Source organism: Haliotis rufescens, unplaced genomic scaffold (genome assembly GCF_023055435.1).
Source record: "Haliotis rufescens isolate VD_foot unplaced genomic scaffold, xgHalRufe1.0.p SCAF_8, whole genome shotgun sequence".
Taxonomy (NCBI): Eukaryota; Metazoa; Mollusca; class Gastropoda; order Lepetellida; family Haliotidae; genus Haliotis; species Haliotis rufescens.
The window spans coordinates 34527894-34544483 of NW_025964372.1; the positions used below are offsets into that span (position 1 = coordinate 34527894).

A 16590-nucleotide genomic window follows, 5' to 3' on the forward strand; every position below is an offset into this window, starting at 1 on the left:
TATGTGTTATTTTAATGTTTGGCTAAATTTGTCAGCCATCGCCAACAGCTGAAGGGATGATGTAAATGTCAGATTTTGTTTCGTCACGATATGGCTGAAATATTGCCGATGTGACGTTAAATTTAACTCACACACTCACATAAGAAATTCCAGTTAATGTGACCAATTATTTTAAACTAGACCAGATCCACCAGATACAAGTTTAAAAATTATAAAAGGTGTTTTTTATTCATTTGGGAGTTAAAGTCAAATTATATTTGATACATGAGATAATGGTATAAAATGTCATAAAATACTGGCACTTCAACTCAAAGATATTATCTAAGATGATCATATAATTTTGGAGAAAGGCATGTAAGAAAGAATGCGTACAGGAATAATTTTAAAACTAGGTAATATGTGACAATTTGGACACTGGCTGGCATTACCTTACGTTTGAGTTTACGATTTTGAACATTTGTTCATGTAAAATTCACCTTCTAATTCGTAATCTTAAGAACAGTATCTTCTCAATACTCTATCCGTCTACGATCGACATGACACTGAAGAAATAAAGACGCGTTTCAGTGACTTGGGTCGTTTTCGTTTCTTTAAGTAACACGTGCGATAATGGGCATTACTGGGTCCCCATGCTGCATCTGGTTCTAAGGACGTCTTTATCCTCTGAAATACAATAATCAGTATTATGAATTTGCATGCATAAAATAAAAGACACTGCACTCGGTGGAAACCCAGTAGAGTAGATCTCCAGCACACTATAGCTTGTCGTAGGATGCGACTAAATTCCCCCACACATATATGGAGATTAAAATCTCGACGCGTGTTATATTGATTTTATGAAACGCGTGTCATATTGATTTTATGAAACGAGTGTCATAAAGATTATGATACGGTGCCATTACAATCAACTGCATGCACACTTGAATCTTCTGAATCTTTATCATTAGGTGTAGATAAATTGTAGATTATTATATTGAAACCCTGTCAAGAAGTTAACACTATCGAAATTACATCGATCATCATTTTTATGTCAGTATCAATGCCATTATGCTCGTGAAATGATTATTATAAGTGCTCTTTGTTTGGTTTTTATATCAACTATCTAGTATTCAACCATATTTGAGAAAACATAAAAACACGTTGTGAAAATACTGTGCTAGTTACCTGCCGAATGTCCCCCTTTCCCTGGGCAATAGCGACAACCATCATCAAGCAGACTGGCATCATTGGTATGGCTGCTATACACCAACCAATGGCTGAAGCGTAGTCCGGGAAGACATACTTCCCATATGTTGGAGGTTTGTACTGAGTCAAGGTGACAATTAGGGTTGTCTGAAAATATAAATAATTTCTTGAAATATAAGTTCTTCTGCTTTCATAATTTCAGGTATTACAGTATGCTTTAAATAATCAATGAGTCTGAGCTTGACTGTTAACATCGTTTGCAGAAAGAGACTTAGGACTAAGCTTAGGACTATGTGATACATGTGATGAAGGTAATCCTTCTCGTTGGTAATATTTCAGTCACAAACAATTTGCTAACAAGGACAAGGGTTTTTGTTCATGCTTCATTTATCATGTGGCATCATGACGTTATCAAACTGGCAAAATCTAACCAGGAGCATGGCTGGTGTAACATAACACCACGTGATCTTGAAGAACAGAGGCGCTGGTCTGCCAATCATCATCTGAATGTCATCGCTGAAGCGATCCACACCTTGAATATGAACCGTATATCATACACCCAGCTATCACGTCACACACGGTTTAGAAATGTTATGAATATTACATCTGTGCCTGGAAATTTAGACTAAGAGATTAGACATGGAGAAGGGTCATATTAAGCTGATCTGGTTGTAATGAACATATGCAGAGATGCCTCTTTAAATCAACAATGATAGGGAATCTTTCATATCACGGAATATCCTTTAGAAGGGGTCTTAACGTAGCTTTAAAACTATGTGTTGGTTGCAAACCAGTGTTCGTTATATTCATAAATAAAGTGTGTATTGTTACATTAGACATTAATGCAATTTTCTAGATGTTTCAGTTCATAATGTTTGAGGAACGCGTTACCAGCGGTGCACTGAAGGCGAGAGTCTGACAGTATCGCTGTCTAGAGATGGCATATATTAAGCATTGATGAATTCATTTTACATACTTTTAAGTCCGCAGCACTTACCATAGATCCAGGAAACTACTACACACTCCATAAAACCACAGAATATGAGGAAAATAGAGAAGAGGTACCAGTCTAATAACTGAAAAACGTATACACCTCCCTGAAAGTAAGGGAAAAAGAACCATGACAATAGTGTACCATCTCATGAAAGTTATCATATATCAAATAAAGGGCTTCAGACATTGTATTCATGTCTCAAGTAAAGTGTTTGAAGTAACATTTAAGTTAAGCTACCCAACCGCCCCAAAAATTAAAGGTAGGTTTTCCCCTCAATTGATCATATTAAGTAGAATATATCATACCATGCGTCGTTAGCGTAAACATTCAGATAGGTTTGTATACTATACTAGTAACAAACCTCAGTCGTCAAAACAAGGCCAGCTAGGAAGGACACTGAACAATAGACGGCTGTCACCAACATTCTCCACTTCAACAAGAAACGGAACTCATCTACGATAGCGGTTATCACAGTTTCAGCTGCAGAGAACTGGAAATAAGATAACATGCGATATAAGACTGGTGACATCTGGAATCCCAAAACGCCATGATACAATGCTTCCGTGATATTGACCCCGTCTGGTAAATATAATGAGGAAAAAGAGAACTCAGCCGTCAATATTTAATTGGTGTGGTGTCAATGTCACGAATTTTTAAGTTTGGGATTGACATAAAAATGATATGCATCAAGACATTTCCGGGATCCAGCCCAATTACAAATGCCAATCAGATTGCAGAGCACAGTTACTTTACAATGCAGTTTAGTAATAGTTGAAATGTCAGTCTCAGACAACTGGTATCGAAGCCATGGTTTTGAGTCTAGGCTTAGTGGGTATTTTTGTAATTCTGTCTATTTGGAAACTTCCTTGGATTGAGTATATACCTGCTAACACAGTTCTGGTCAATGTTTGCAATATCACAACAAAAGGAAACATATCTATTCTCGTCAATTATGTGCACAAGACTCTCTTTACTTTTCCCTAAACTAGAGCTAGCAAAACTACGCTCCTAGCACAGCATAAAAAGTATGTCTAGTGATTATAACAAAAATACTCACAATGGAATCCAGTGCCAGCATGATGAGCATGATAAAGAAGATGAAACTCCACAGCTGAGGAAGCGGGAGTTGTGCAAGGACTTCTGGGTAGATCACAAAGCCCAATCCAGGTCCTAGAACATGCAACATGTTTTAGCGTGGATAACCTTGCTATTCCACCACTGCATAATTCTTGATTCTGATTGGTCAAAATACAGTCTAAATGAGTTATCTAATTCCAACAGATAACTTAAAAGTCACACAAAACCATTGCGTATGAATACATAAATGTATAAATGTAAATAGCCTATCACACTATGCTACGGCAGTATTCATGGGTGGTTTGTTTGTTTGTTTGTTGTTTTACGCCGCACTCAGCAATATTCCAGCTCTATGACGGCGGTCTGTAGATTAGAGTGAGTGAGTGAGTTAAGATTTAACGTCACAACGGCAATATTTCAGCCATAAAGTGACGAGATCAATTTATACATCAATAATAAAGACATTTTGACAATATATAAACCTGTCAACAAAGGACAGTAAAACAAACTAGACTATCACAGATATAAAAAGATGTAACGATACACAATACATGATAAAAACAGGCCATTGATCGCTAATTGCAACCACTGAAGGTAGATCACCACGCTAGGGTCCATGGGGACTTTACAGTACTTTTGCTACCTGCATGGGCCCTAGCAGGATTTACACCATCCCTTCAGCTGCTAGCGATTGTATGCAGGTTTAGCCATAAATTAAATCTAACAAATATACTACGATTAAAATCATGGTAGGCCTAAATCTACTTTGAATGATGTGAAACTTACTTATCCTCTCAGGGAGACAATAATTTACAGTACCTTAACCCCCTACAAGGATACTGCCACTAACAATTACAGTTGCTAATTTAATCTACCAAGTTTAAAACATTCATATCTTTTTACATAAGAAGCACATTTTTTCAAACAACTCAATTTCCTTTAAAAAATCAATAATTACAGGGGCGCAACCGACGGCAAACAGGTTGCCCAATGTAGTCGCCGCGCAGTACATTATAGAGTCTGGGCGAGACAATCCAGTGATTGATATCATGAGCATCGACCTTCGCAATTGGGATCGATGACATGCTTCAACCAGGTCAGCGAACCTGACCACCTGATCCCGTTAGTCGCCTCACACGACAAGCATAGTCGCTTTTATGGCAAGCATGGGTTGATGAAGACCTCGTTGGCAATGTTTCAGTTTCAGTTTCATGTTGTTTACCGTCGCACTCAGCAATATTACAGCTATATGACGACGGTCTGTAAATAGTCGAGTCTGGACTAGACAGTCCAGTGCTTGACATCATCAGCATCGAACCACGCAGTTGAGATACGATGACGTGCATCAACCAAGTCAGCAAGCTTACGACTAGCATAGTCGTCTTTTACGACAAGCATGGGTTGCTGGAGACCTATTCTACACCGGATCTTCACGGGTCTCGTTGGCAATGAGGTTGTGTCAGCGGGTCCATTTTCAATAGACAACCGCGAGGTTAAAGCTGAACACAATTACAAATCGGGGTCGTCCTATGGATACATTTATTCGAAAATAGGATCGTTGTGTATCTAGTAAACTAGTTACACAAATATTCTAGAGCATCGTTGTATAAGCATCAGTGGAGGGGACAGAGAATGTAACATATACTCTGACGAACTGGAAGTCAGTGTAGTGAGTGAGTGAGTGAGTGAGTGAGTGAGTGAGTGAGTTGGTTTTAACGCCGCTTTTAACAGTATTACGGTTATATAACAGCGTGTCAGCAAAATGTCGGAAGAAAGCTCGAAGTGATGCAAGTCTCAGACGTTTACCTCTTCAGGTGAAACCCACGAACACGGGTATGGTGCTGACAAACCTAGAAACAGGACCCACGATCCTAGGTTTCTGGCGTGCCCCAGTGAAGCAACTCTGCACAGCGAAACACGGCCCCTTAGACGACTGTGCCACCCGTGCCACCGGAAGCCAGTGTAAGTAGTAAAGGACTGGGGTGATGTGATGATACTTGCTACAGTATGAGACAATCCTAGCAGCTGTGTTTTGAACAAGATTGTTTATATAATTGATTAGAGTGCACCAGTCAGGAGGGTATTTCACTACTCTATCAGCTGAAATGTACTGGACAGGAAAAATGACCATAAAAAATCAAAGTGACATATCAGACACGGACCTGCCTAGAGCATGATCATGCATACCAAAATCCTCAAGGATTCAGAAGTTTGTTGTGGTCAGTAGCATCAAATGCAGAGCTACGTTATCATAACCAACACCAGACCTTAAATAGTCGAGGACCGAAAGCAATAGCAGTGCTGAGGGCGAAGGTGCTGTATAAGTTGTGTGGTCTAAGAAACCATGGAACGCATTGTCAATAATAGATTAACATAATTTAATCACAAATATTCAATGTGGATTCCGTAAAAATCGCAGTACCATTGACCATTTAGTTAGATTGGAGTCATTCGTTAAGAATGCCATTGTGAACAAACAACATTCAGCATTCTTTTTCGATTTAAAAAAAGCATATGACACCACATGGAAGCATAGTATTTTAAAAGATTTACATGACTTTGGATTGCGAGGCCGTTTGCCTTAATAAATAACCAATCTAAACATAAACAATTCATTATCTTTCAGATTATCATGTGTCTTATAAACATCCACTTTTTATCCAAATTCTCGAATTAATTAATGATCTTGCTACTGGCCAATATGACATCATCTTTTGTTGGTTATTAAGCCATGTTGGTATCACTGGTAGCAACACAAATCTGTGACACCACTTCTACTACCATACAGTGACTATAAACCTGTTATTAGATCCTATATCAAAGACCTAATGCAGAAGAAGTGGTGAGATAAACACATGAGTATTTATTAAAAGGTGAGGCTCCTCCGTTTTGTATCCCTTGTGATGAAAGAATCACGGTCAAGCATGTCCTGCTTGACTTATTGATTTTTCCATCACAAGGGATAAATATTTCAGCGCAAAAACGGTCAAGGACCTTTATAGTAAAGTTAGTTCTCATTTAATGCTATGTTTGTTAAAGTGAGTTAGTGAGTATTGTTTTACGCCGCTTTTAGCAATATTCCAGCAATATCACGGCGGGGGACACCAGAAATGGGCTTTACACATTGTACCCATGTCGGGAATCGAACCCGGGTCTTCGGCGTGACGAGCGAACGCTTTATGATTGTTAAAAGAAATAGAACTTATTCATAAATTGTGATGTATTTACTGTATTGTTTTAAAAATTGGTAGTGCTAATTAATAACTTAGATTGTTAGTGGCGGTACTCTCGGGGGAGGTTGAAGTAGCGTAAAATAATTGTCCCCATAAGAGGGTATGTAAGTTCCACATCAGTCGAAGTATTTTTATGCAGTTCCTAGACGTTTATCTCTTAGGTGAAACGCACGATCATATGGTGCTGACAAACCAACACATTGTTCGAGCTGATCTAGGATTCGAACCCAGATCATAGGTTCCTGACACGCTTAAGGACGCAATTTTGCCCAGCGTATGGCGGTGCCATAGACGACTTGGACAGCCGTTCCCCCAAAATATCAACCGGATAGTGTATATGGTGATAGCGGAGGCTTGATAGAGAGAGCATTATTAGAGTGGATTCATCATTATGTTGTATTTATGATATCTTGGTGAAGAGGTATATATACTGAACCGCAAAAGAAACGTCACCATGGATGGAGAAATGAGAAACCTCATTTGTCCAAACACTGAAAACATACTTTGAGACATATTAAAAAGATTAAACTTGGCAAAACTGATCATAAAGGTTGAAATTAAAGTGTCAAATGTTCTTAAAGTTAAACACTAGTCTCTGAGAAAATGGCATCACAAGTCAGTATTTCGTGTGTTCGCCATGTGCATTGATGATTGCCGGGCAACGTCGATACATTGAATGGATGAGGCGTTTGATTAAGGCCGTAGGTACTTGAGCCCACACTCTGAGGAACGCCTGACGCAGTTCAGCTGCAGTTGTCGGCCTTGGTCGGACTTCATTCAGCCTTCTTTGAATCTCGTCCCACAGGTGCTCAATGGAACTAAAATCGGGACTAAATGGTTCTGATGCCATTCTGCTTGAGGAAGTCTCTTGTTGCTCTCGCAGTGTGGGCACGGGCGTTATCATGCTGAAACTCGTGGTTGCGGCGACGTGCCAAATGAGGTATGGCGTGTGGTCTCAAGACTTGATTAATGTACCGAGCTGCTGTGACACCATTGCCTCTCCCTGGACCGATGTTCTGGAAGACCACAGGGACGAACCTCTGTGCAAGACCAATTTCACCCCATACCATGATGCTCGGACCACCCCACAAGTCTCTTTCAACAACACAAGCATCCGAATAACGTTCCCAACGGCGTCTCTGCCATCTGCTGTTGAGATTCAGTAACGGCTCTCGTCTCCACTGCGGGTCTCGTCAAAGCTGGTACTGTGTTGCCCACTGAAGACGGTCCCGGCGATGACGTGGTGTCAGAATGGGTGGCCTGTGACAGTGGAGGTGTCTGCTCGTCAATGGTCGACGCACGGTGTCCGCACTAATGTGTTGCTGGTGTGTCCCCATGGTCTGTAGAGCAGTTTCCGCAGCATTAACAAAGCGATCTTGAAGGTGCCGTCTTATTATCTGACGATCCTGACGTCGGGTGGTGACCCTTGATCTTGAAGGTGCTGTCTTATTATCTGACGATCCTGACGTCGGGTGGTGACCCTTGATCTTCCACTACGTGGTCGGTCATCTTTAGTGTTGGTGGCCTGGTACCGTTGCTGGAGTCTGTATATGGTCCTTACGTGGACTTGAAATGCAATGGCTACTTGCCGGGCGGTTTGTCCAGGTTGCAATCATCCAAGGGCTTGGTGTCGCTGATTTCTTGGCAATCTTGGTATGTGGTAGCAATTCAATAACGAATGAATGTTATCCGATCGGGGTGGATTTTTATAGGGCAAGAAATGGGGCAACGCATGTGCATTTCAATTTGCACGGAACTCACGTGCATCGGGTTACTATGGCCATTGCCGTGATGCGTTTGGGCGATCGGTTTTATTGCCATCTGCGTTGTTTTTTATCATCATATTTCATTTCTACGGACAAGGTAATGTTAATTTTTAGAAACTTTGACCAAAATTACCCAGATATTTAAATGACTACTTTTCATACAATGTTACTTGGGGTGACGTTTCTTTTGCGGGTCAGTATATATTCCGCAGACTGCAATCGGAAGGTGCTCGGGGCGGGTCAGTATCTCGGATTAGTTTCACAGCTGAGTGCACCCTCAATGGTTCACTCAGTCTGTAATTCAGCCTATCAATTCCGGAAAAAAATAACGATTAAACCTCGAGTTGCACGAAGCATGAAAACGTAATTGGTTCATTGTAGCTTGATCCTTGGTAAACATAAACTGAGTGTTTATAAAAGATTATGTACTAAATATACATACTAAACTTCAAGTAAACGTCATCACTTAAGAATACGAAGTCAATACAACAATTGAGTGTTTATTGAAGGTTGCGCTTTTGTTGTTGTCATATTACACAGAGTGGATTTGCTCAAGGGACCATGAATGTCGGAATACGGAACAGACATTTCAGATGATATCATGAGGGGCTGTGCAGGACCAAACGTTTGGTCGGATTAGACAGATGTCGGATCACACAGTGTCTACTGTATTTACATACTGCATTCCAACATGTTATGGCAGGACGAATGAATATTATAACCTTATGTGTAACACTGACAATTCTATGGGATATTTGTTCCAGAAAATAATCTTTCCTTTAGATTTACACACAACCAAGAACTCCCGAAAATAATTGTTTGTCTTGAAGCACAAACTATTTAATGGCCGGCAAATAAATAAAGATTTTAAAATATGTTATCATTTATTAAAGTCAAAGAAAGGGAAATGATGATAAATTCTAAACTATCAATCTTTGACAATATAAAGACTTGCAATTAGTTACTATTGGTAGGTAAATACGTCAGTCATTATATAGCGTTAGAGTATGCGTACCTGATGAAACGACATCCATTATCGGTACATCAGCTTCATGTGCCATGAATCCAAGAATTGAGAAGATTACAAGACCAGCAAACATGCTGGTTCCTTCACACACAAATGTGCAAAGTACAGCATTCCTGAATTCACAAACATACCATCACATAAATTGCTTGATAAAAAAGACAATTGGAACAAGTAAAATGTCCATTCATCTATGTAACATATAGGGATTGAGTATTTAGGCAAGCAATAGCCATCCCATGGGCACCAATCGGGATCCCTCCTTGCTGATCTATTTCTTTTATGCACACGAGTCAGAATTTCTGCTCAGATTGGCAAAACCCAAACAAGAGCATTTTTGTGTTTAATTTACACCAGGAATACGTGATTCTGTGGCTTGATTGGTCATCGTACCCCGACAGCGAGTGAGGCTGCTCATAATATCAATCACTGGTTTGTCTGACTCCAGTGTCATTGCGGAGTGGGGTGGGAAACAACAAAACAATAAAACAAAAAGGTTTTAACAAAGAAGCTGTTGCCGAAGTTTACTTTTTACTTATTAGATATGCATATGGAAATGTCATGTTCAACGCGTGCAATCATTCCATAAACCATAACTGCAACGATTAATTAGCGTATACTCTTGAAACCCCAAGAAGGGTTACAGTTTGTTCTCAGTGAGACGTGAAACAACAAACTTACAAAGGATCGCGATTACGAGTGTGAGTATATCACTGGCGCAAAACGTTTTTCACTTACCTGAGACAGTTTGTATTGAATTTGTTGTAACTCGACATGGTTATGATACAACCCCAGGCCGGACCCAGGGAGTAGAACACCTGGAGACACGCCTCAAGCCACACCTGATGAATAAGAGAACACTATGTGAAATAGAAACATTTGTGATAATGTCATTATATGTTCCACCATCTGCTTATACTTTCTGCTGATTTATTGATATCTTGTGACCTGCATAAGTTTTAATTCCAAGCTTCGGATATCTCCTGCCATAAGTCAACATTTACGCAATTCGTATATCCGTTTTTATAGCGTCGTATGCGCTTTAACATCTTTGAACCACACGCCTTTTGGATGTAATTGCTTATCGTCGTACCTGTATGTCCAGAAGTTTACTGAAGTTTGGAGTGATGTAAAAGAGAGCTCCATCTGTTCCTCCAGGGAGAGTCAGGCCACGTACCAACAGAACAATCAGGATGACGTAGGGCAATGTAGCTGTCACATAGACAGCCTAAAACGAGGGCAAGAGCCACATGATTCAGCCGTGGGTGACGTCAGATATCATCATATAACAGTAAATTTTAACTATTTCAAATATAAAACTTTAATTTAGACTAAATACACCGTTCTTCTTAAATTCAAGTATCACGATCCGAACGGATATGAAGTTTTACTTTGTAACTTGTAGATTTCGTTCGTAACTTCTAAGCAAAATGTTCCAACCTTTCCAACAGACCGAACACCTTTGACAATGCATAGAAAGACGACAACCCACGACGCAAGTAGACAAAGTGCTAACTCCATTTTGATTGGGCCGAGATACTCCAGACCCCTCGTTATGGCAAGCGCTTTGTATCTACAAGAAATACATACAAATGAATTAATTATAATTTGAAAGGTGGAATATGTCACCAACGCTTCGTACTAGACTTGTTGACTTGAATTCTGAGGTACCATAGACTACCAGCAATTCATACTACTCAACTCTCATTCTGATGGTATGTAAGACCACCTCTTTCAAAGTTTTATATCTACCTCCATTTTAACTGCAGAATATTTGTTGATTTTAATCTCTGGCTAAACTTGCAACAATCACCAGTAACTTGGGTAAAGGTGTAAATCCTGCTGGGGAACCATGCAGGTAGCAGAGGTACCGTAAGTCCCCTTGGTCACTAGTATGGTGACTTTAACCTTGTTGCTGGTGATCTATAGCCCCATTTTTATATTGTGTCGTATCCAACTGATCAAATAGTTTTAATGTTCTACAACTAGTTTTACGTCAATCTGTGATATATTGCTAGTTATTCTCTTGTCTTTCGTCGACAGTTTTTTATTAATCTTGTCCAACTCGTTCAAGTCACATTATGGCTGAAATATTGCCGACGTGACTTTAATTAAACCCACTCACTCACTCACTCACTCACTCACTCACTCACTCATTCATTCTGATGGGGGAGAATTTCCCAAAAGCTTTTGTTTGGCTGACATTCTAAAGTGAAATATATAGGGACATATATAGCAAACACTTAATAAATCCACATACTGCCAAAATTCTTCTGCTGCAGTAACAGATCCGTTTTTCCAACCTTCAATGACAAAGGATGTGTTGGAGATGGTATTGTTGTCCGATTGACTGAACTGGCTGGATGTGTTTGCAACTGTGGAGATGAGAAATACAGATTACCAGTTGATATCGCTAATAGAGGCAGGCATGAAGCTGAGGGATGTCATACCAGTTGAGACACGTACATTTCGCTTCATTCCAATTTACTGATTCACTAATGTCGCTTGGGGACGTTATAAGCACCTAATCCACCTGAGCTATGCCATGTGACATCAGAAAATGGTACATGAACTTTCTTCTAGGCACACAAAGGTATTCTGTTAACAGCTAAACACACTAAAAATCATAACATAGCGACAGAGTTCATGCACGTCTGGATATTAGTATTGTCCCCCTGACAGTGGCACGTAATTTCATCTATGTTGAAGTTTATAATATCAACTAGTGTTTTAATGTATTGATTGTGCTTCCCTTTTTTAATATTGGTTTAGCATTACACTCACCAAAGTGATGGCATAAATCCTGCCGGGAATCACCCAGGAAGCAAATGCACTGTAAGTCCCCATGATTCCCAGTTAGGTGATCTAACTTTGGTTGCTAGTGGTCTATAGCCTGGTGTTAATTTATAGGAACTAATCTACGGAAAAATTCTATGTTTTATTATTGCTTGTGTTTGTTTTATACCTAAACTGTGTTATTTATCTGACTGGTTTACTGTTCTTCGTCGACAGGTCTTTAATTATGGTAACTACCTTGTTCTCATCGCGATATGACTGCAATATAGCCGATGCGATGTAAAATTTTAACTCACTCACTCACTTTTGATATAAGCTTTAGTTATTCTCAAAATATTGAAATAGCTTTCTGTATCCTGTATTCTGTATCCTACAGTGGTCTTACATTTCTTGTATTCTGTACAATATTCATTTTTGGGCATGGTGATGCGAGTAAAGGAGGGTCACCACTGGGATTCGTTCACTCGGTGGTTTGACAAGGCATTAAACTTTTGCTATATCCTTGACATTCCAATGCCACTATATTTTATTTCGTTTGGTTGGTTGTTGTTTAAGGCCGCCCTCAGCAGTAATCCAGCTATATGACGGTGGTCTGTAAATAATCGAGTCTGGACTAGACAGTCCAGTGATGGACAACACGAGCATCGATCTACGCAATGGGGATATGACATGCATCAACCAAGTCAGCGAGCCTGACCACCCGATCCAGTTAGTCGCCTCTTACGACAAGCATAGTCTCCTTTTACGGCAAGCATTGGTTGCTGAATATCTATTCTACCCCGGATATTCACGGGTGTAATGACACCATTTGTTGTAATTGATAAATATTTATTTCAGTGAAATTCACGGGTGTTTTTCATGTTTCACTGTTTCATCTGAATTTTCAAGGTTAAGTGAAATTGGGTTTGGCGTCGTGTTCAGGATTATCTCACTTATATAGCGACGTGCACGTGTTCCCCGACCTTCCGCTCTCCGGGCAGGCGCTCTATCCACAAGACCACTGAATTTTCACAGAAAACCATTCACGTTCAAAACATATTTTCTTTGTATGTCACTTGTTTACAAAATACAAAAGTTGAGGGTACTTGCAGAGGAACTGTGCCCCAAGTGTTCAATCGTAGAAAGTCCGAAGGTCCGAGTCATTTAAGTAGCCACTTGTCCTGCTGTCTTCATCATTCATTATTAATAAGCTATTATGTTCTACTTGTTACCGGATGTGGGATATATATTATGGCCTTTGAAGTAACAAAAAACACATTCGTCGTGGGGTTCAACTTTTTCTTCGTATAGTCATGTAATTTGTCAATTAACCGGACTTCTTGAAAGTTCAAAACATTTATTGATACCTAAGTCTGATGGTTGCACACTGACTGTAACATTTACATAGATTTACAAAGGGTATTGATCATGGCTGCATTACATTTACTGTGACCTACACACTGTTATTTTTTATTTGTAATCTGGCTTTGAGGGACACATCCATATAAATAATCGCCATTACTAGCGGTAAGATTGCGTAAGGAATCACTCACTCACACTTCCCTCAGAAACCAACACCTCCACATTCTCCTACCTCCACTGAATACTTGGTTCAGGTGTTTCACACTTGTCACACATGCGTCGGTGTTCCACGGGTTGGTACAGGACGTCCATGGTAGGACAGTCCTCAGGGAGTAGAATGCATAGTACAAAGACCATGCACAGATGACTGTGGAGTAAATCAAAAACCCGGAACAGAAGATCAGCATCCCACCACCAAGCCCTGTGGAGGAATATGTGAGCTTAATGTCACAGGACCCTAGAAGCAAAATTGACCATCTTTTGTAATCTAATCTGGAAATGTGGTCATTCTGTTCTCAAGTTTGCTGGTTATCAGTTCCAGCATTATTATATTGAAGTTTGTGCATTATCGTTACATGATGACCTGCATTATTTTAAGCAAGGGGACAATGGTTAATGTACACAACCCGCCCTACAGCCAAACTTAATGAACATTGATAATAGTCATTGCCAGTACTTAGAGACTCTTACCTTTCACCAGAGGGCAGAGACTCCATACATGTGTTGCACTACTTCCTGAAAACTGTCCCAGAGCCACCTCAAGGAAGTACAGAGGCAGACCACACAACACTAGACACACGACGAAGGGAATCAAGAACGCCCCTAAAATAGATATGACATATATGATACAGGTTCTGGCAGAACCGTCGTTTTATGCGCTCCATGTCGCCGTGCCATGATCCGATGATTGTGGGTTCGAACCCTAGATGTTTCCTTGTTATGGTTCAAGGTTTGTCAGTACCATGACGGTGCTCATGGATTTCACAAAAGTGGTAAAGGTCTGAGACCTGCATAAGTTTAAGGTTTTCCTACCATATTATGGTGACATGTCTTGACATTCGAGATCAATCCAACTCAACCACTCTGGTTTTGTTGGTTTGTTGTTCAACGCCAGACTCTGTACGGAGGTCTATAAATAATCGAGTCTGGAGCAGACAATGAAGTGATTGACATCATGAGCCTCGATCAACGATGACATGCAACAACCAAGTCAGCAAGTCTGACCACTCGATGCAGCTAGTCGTCTCTTTTGGCAAGCATTGGTTGCTGAAGAACTAATCTCTACCCGGATCTACCCATAAAGCTGCCGCCCCCGAATCGATCTTCTTCCATGAAACAATGATTGACGTAACGTTCACCTCGACGTCGGTACACTTGAATCCGTCCATCGCTGTAGCTGCGGTGAAAACGAGACTCGTCAGTGAATAGAACTTGTCCCAAATGCATGGCCGTCAAGCGTAGACGCTGTCTGCACCACTGTAGACGTGCTTGACGGTGGTTTCCTGTCAAAGTGGGACGTCTGGCGGGTCTTCTGGTGACAATCCCTGCAAATCTGAGGCGGCGACGTACGGTTTGTGAAGATATTCGTCGAAGGCCAGGGATGCTTCTTTTGCAGTCACTGTTCCTGGCTGGAATCGATTTCGTAGGTGTGTTGTTCGAATCCAGTTGTCGTGTCGATTATTGGTTACGCGTGGCCTGCCACACCGAGAATGGTCTCTGATTGCATTCGTCTGTTGCCAACGTTGCCATAAACACCAAATGATGTTTCTGTGGACGTTAAATGTTCTTGCAACATCACGTTGACTCGATCCTGCTTCAAGCATACCAATAGCTCGCAGACGCTCATTTTCGGACAGGCGTGGCATTTCGTAATGTTGAATAATTGCGTCATTTTGATGTTTTTCTGAGTGGTTGTTGTCAGCACGATGCCAAACAATGCATATGGAATCCCGTTAACGCACATGTTTTATACCCATTCTTTGGTAGTGAAATCAATGGGGCTTACATAAAAGTCAACTTTTGCATGGAATGCATGCTGTTCTGTAGCAGTTGCGTTTTTGTGACTCGATTCCATATATGTACTACAAAATTGAAAACCAAACTTTACTTGTTTGAAAAATACACTAAAATGTTGGTGTCACGGGAACCTTTGTTGTTGAGTATACATGACGTTCCATGCGTCTAGCTTGATTGTCTAACTGATAAATATAAAAAATGACACCTGCTGCAAAAGACGCATTCTCTCTAACATTCCTTTGCTGTGATAATCTAGTTGTTTTACTGTCCTTCGTCGACAGAATTTTTTACAGTTTAGATATATATATTGTTAAAGTCAAATTTTATCTCGTCACGATATGGCTGCAATATTGCCGATGTGACGTTAAATATTAACTCACTCACTCACTCACTAACATTCCTTTGGGGTACGAGGACACACAATCAACAAAATCACCCGGCCTGTGACGCCAATGCATTTAGCCTCTTAATTATGACACTGCTAAAACACTTAGATGGTAGACAATGCTTCACGACCAGGACCACATTCTTGGCTAGTGTTGGCGTTGGTCAGGCTTTGGAAAAGCTCAGTGTCTTTGGGGGGTAAACGGTTGACTTGCCTGTGTGTGCTTTTGGCGGGTTTGCCGGTGAGGCGGGATGCGTTAGCCTCTTCGCGAGCGCCCTGCGTCGTCACTGTTTGGTGGTGTTTCATATACACATGCTTGTGGTGTGGTCGGAATCATGCAGTGGACTTTGCTTTTTCGCGAAGATACTTTGTGGTTGTGGATAGGGTTTTGTCTCTTTTTATTATCCCCCCGGCATATAGCGCGTGGTGATACAGTCGACGCCTCGTCTGTCTGTCCGTCCGTCCGTAATCATTTCGTTTCTGGAGCATAACTCGAAAACCGTTCAGTATTTTTCAACCAAAAATTGCTGAAGATTTGCTTTTTGCTATTTATGGATTTTTGTCATTTTTCCTTTTCTTGATTTCCATGGAAACAATTTATACTTGGTCTCATGAGGGGCGGATTTCGTTTTCGGAGCACAATTCAAAAACCTTTCAATATATTTCAACAAAACTTTTTAGATATATGAAATCGATGCTAAAGTGGTGCCTTATGCTATTTGCGGATTTTTGGCATTTTTATTTTTCTCAATCTAGTGATTGACATCATGAGC

General features: G+C 40.5%; 1 protein-coding gene across 1 annotated transcript in view; it reads right to left on the reverse strand.

Annotated features, from left to right (window-relative positions):
- Window positions 1-228: 228 nt before the first annotated feature.
- Window positions 229-16590, reverse strand: part of LOC124141837 (sodium- and chloride-dependent glycine transporter 2-like) — a 46607-nt gene continuing 30245 nt past the window's right edge. The window contains exons 3-15 of the mRNA XM_046509986.2: window positions 14107-14238; window positions 13649-13837; window positions 11540-11654; window positions 10720-10852; window positions 10373-10507; window positions 10018-10121; window positions 9271-9395; window positions 3237-3349; window positions 2541-2669; window positions 2183-2282; window positions 1617-1717; window positions 1165-1332; window positions 229-663 (exon numbers count right to left, since the gene is read on the reverse strand). Coding sequence (XP_046365942.1) covers window positions 526-663; window positions 1165-1332; window positions 1617-1717; window positions 2183-2282; window positions 2541-2669; window positions 3237-3349; window positions 9271-9395; window positions 10018-10121; window positions 10373-10507; window positions 10720-10852; window positions 11540-11654; window positions 13649-13837; window positions 14107-14238 — 1682 coding nt within the window. The 3' untranslated portion in view covers window positions 229-525. The remainder of the gene's footprint in view (window positions 664-1164; window positions 1333-1616; window positions 1718-2182; window positions 2283-2540; window positions 2670-3236; window positions 3350-9270; window positions 9396-10017; window positions 10122-10372; window positions 10508-10719; window positions 10853-11539; window positions 11655-13648; window positions 13838-14106; window positions 14239-16590) is intronic.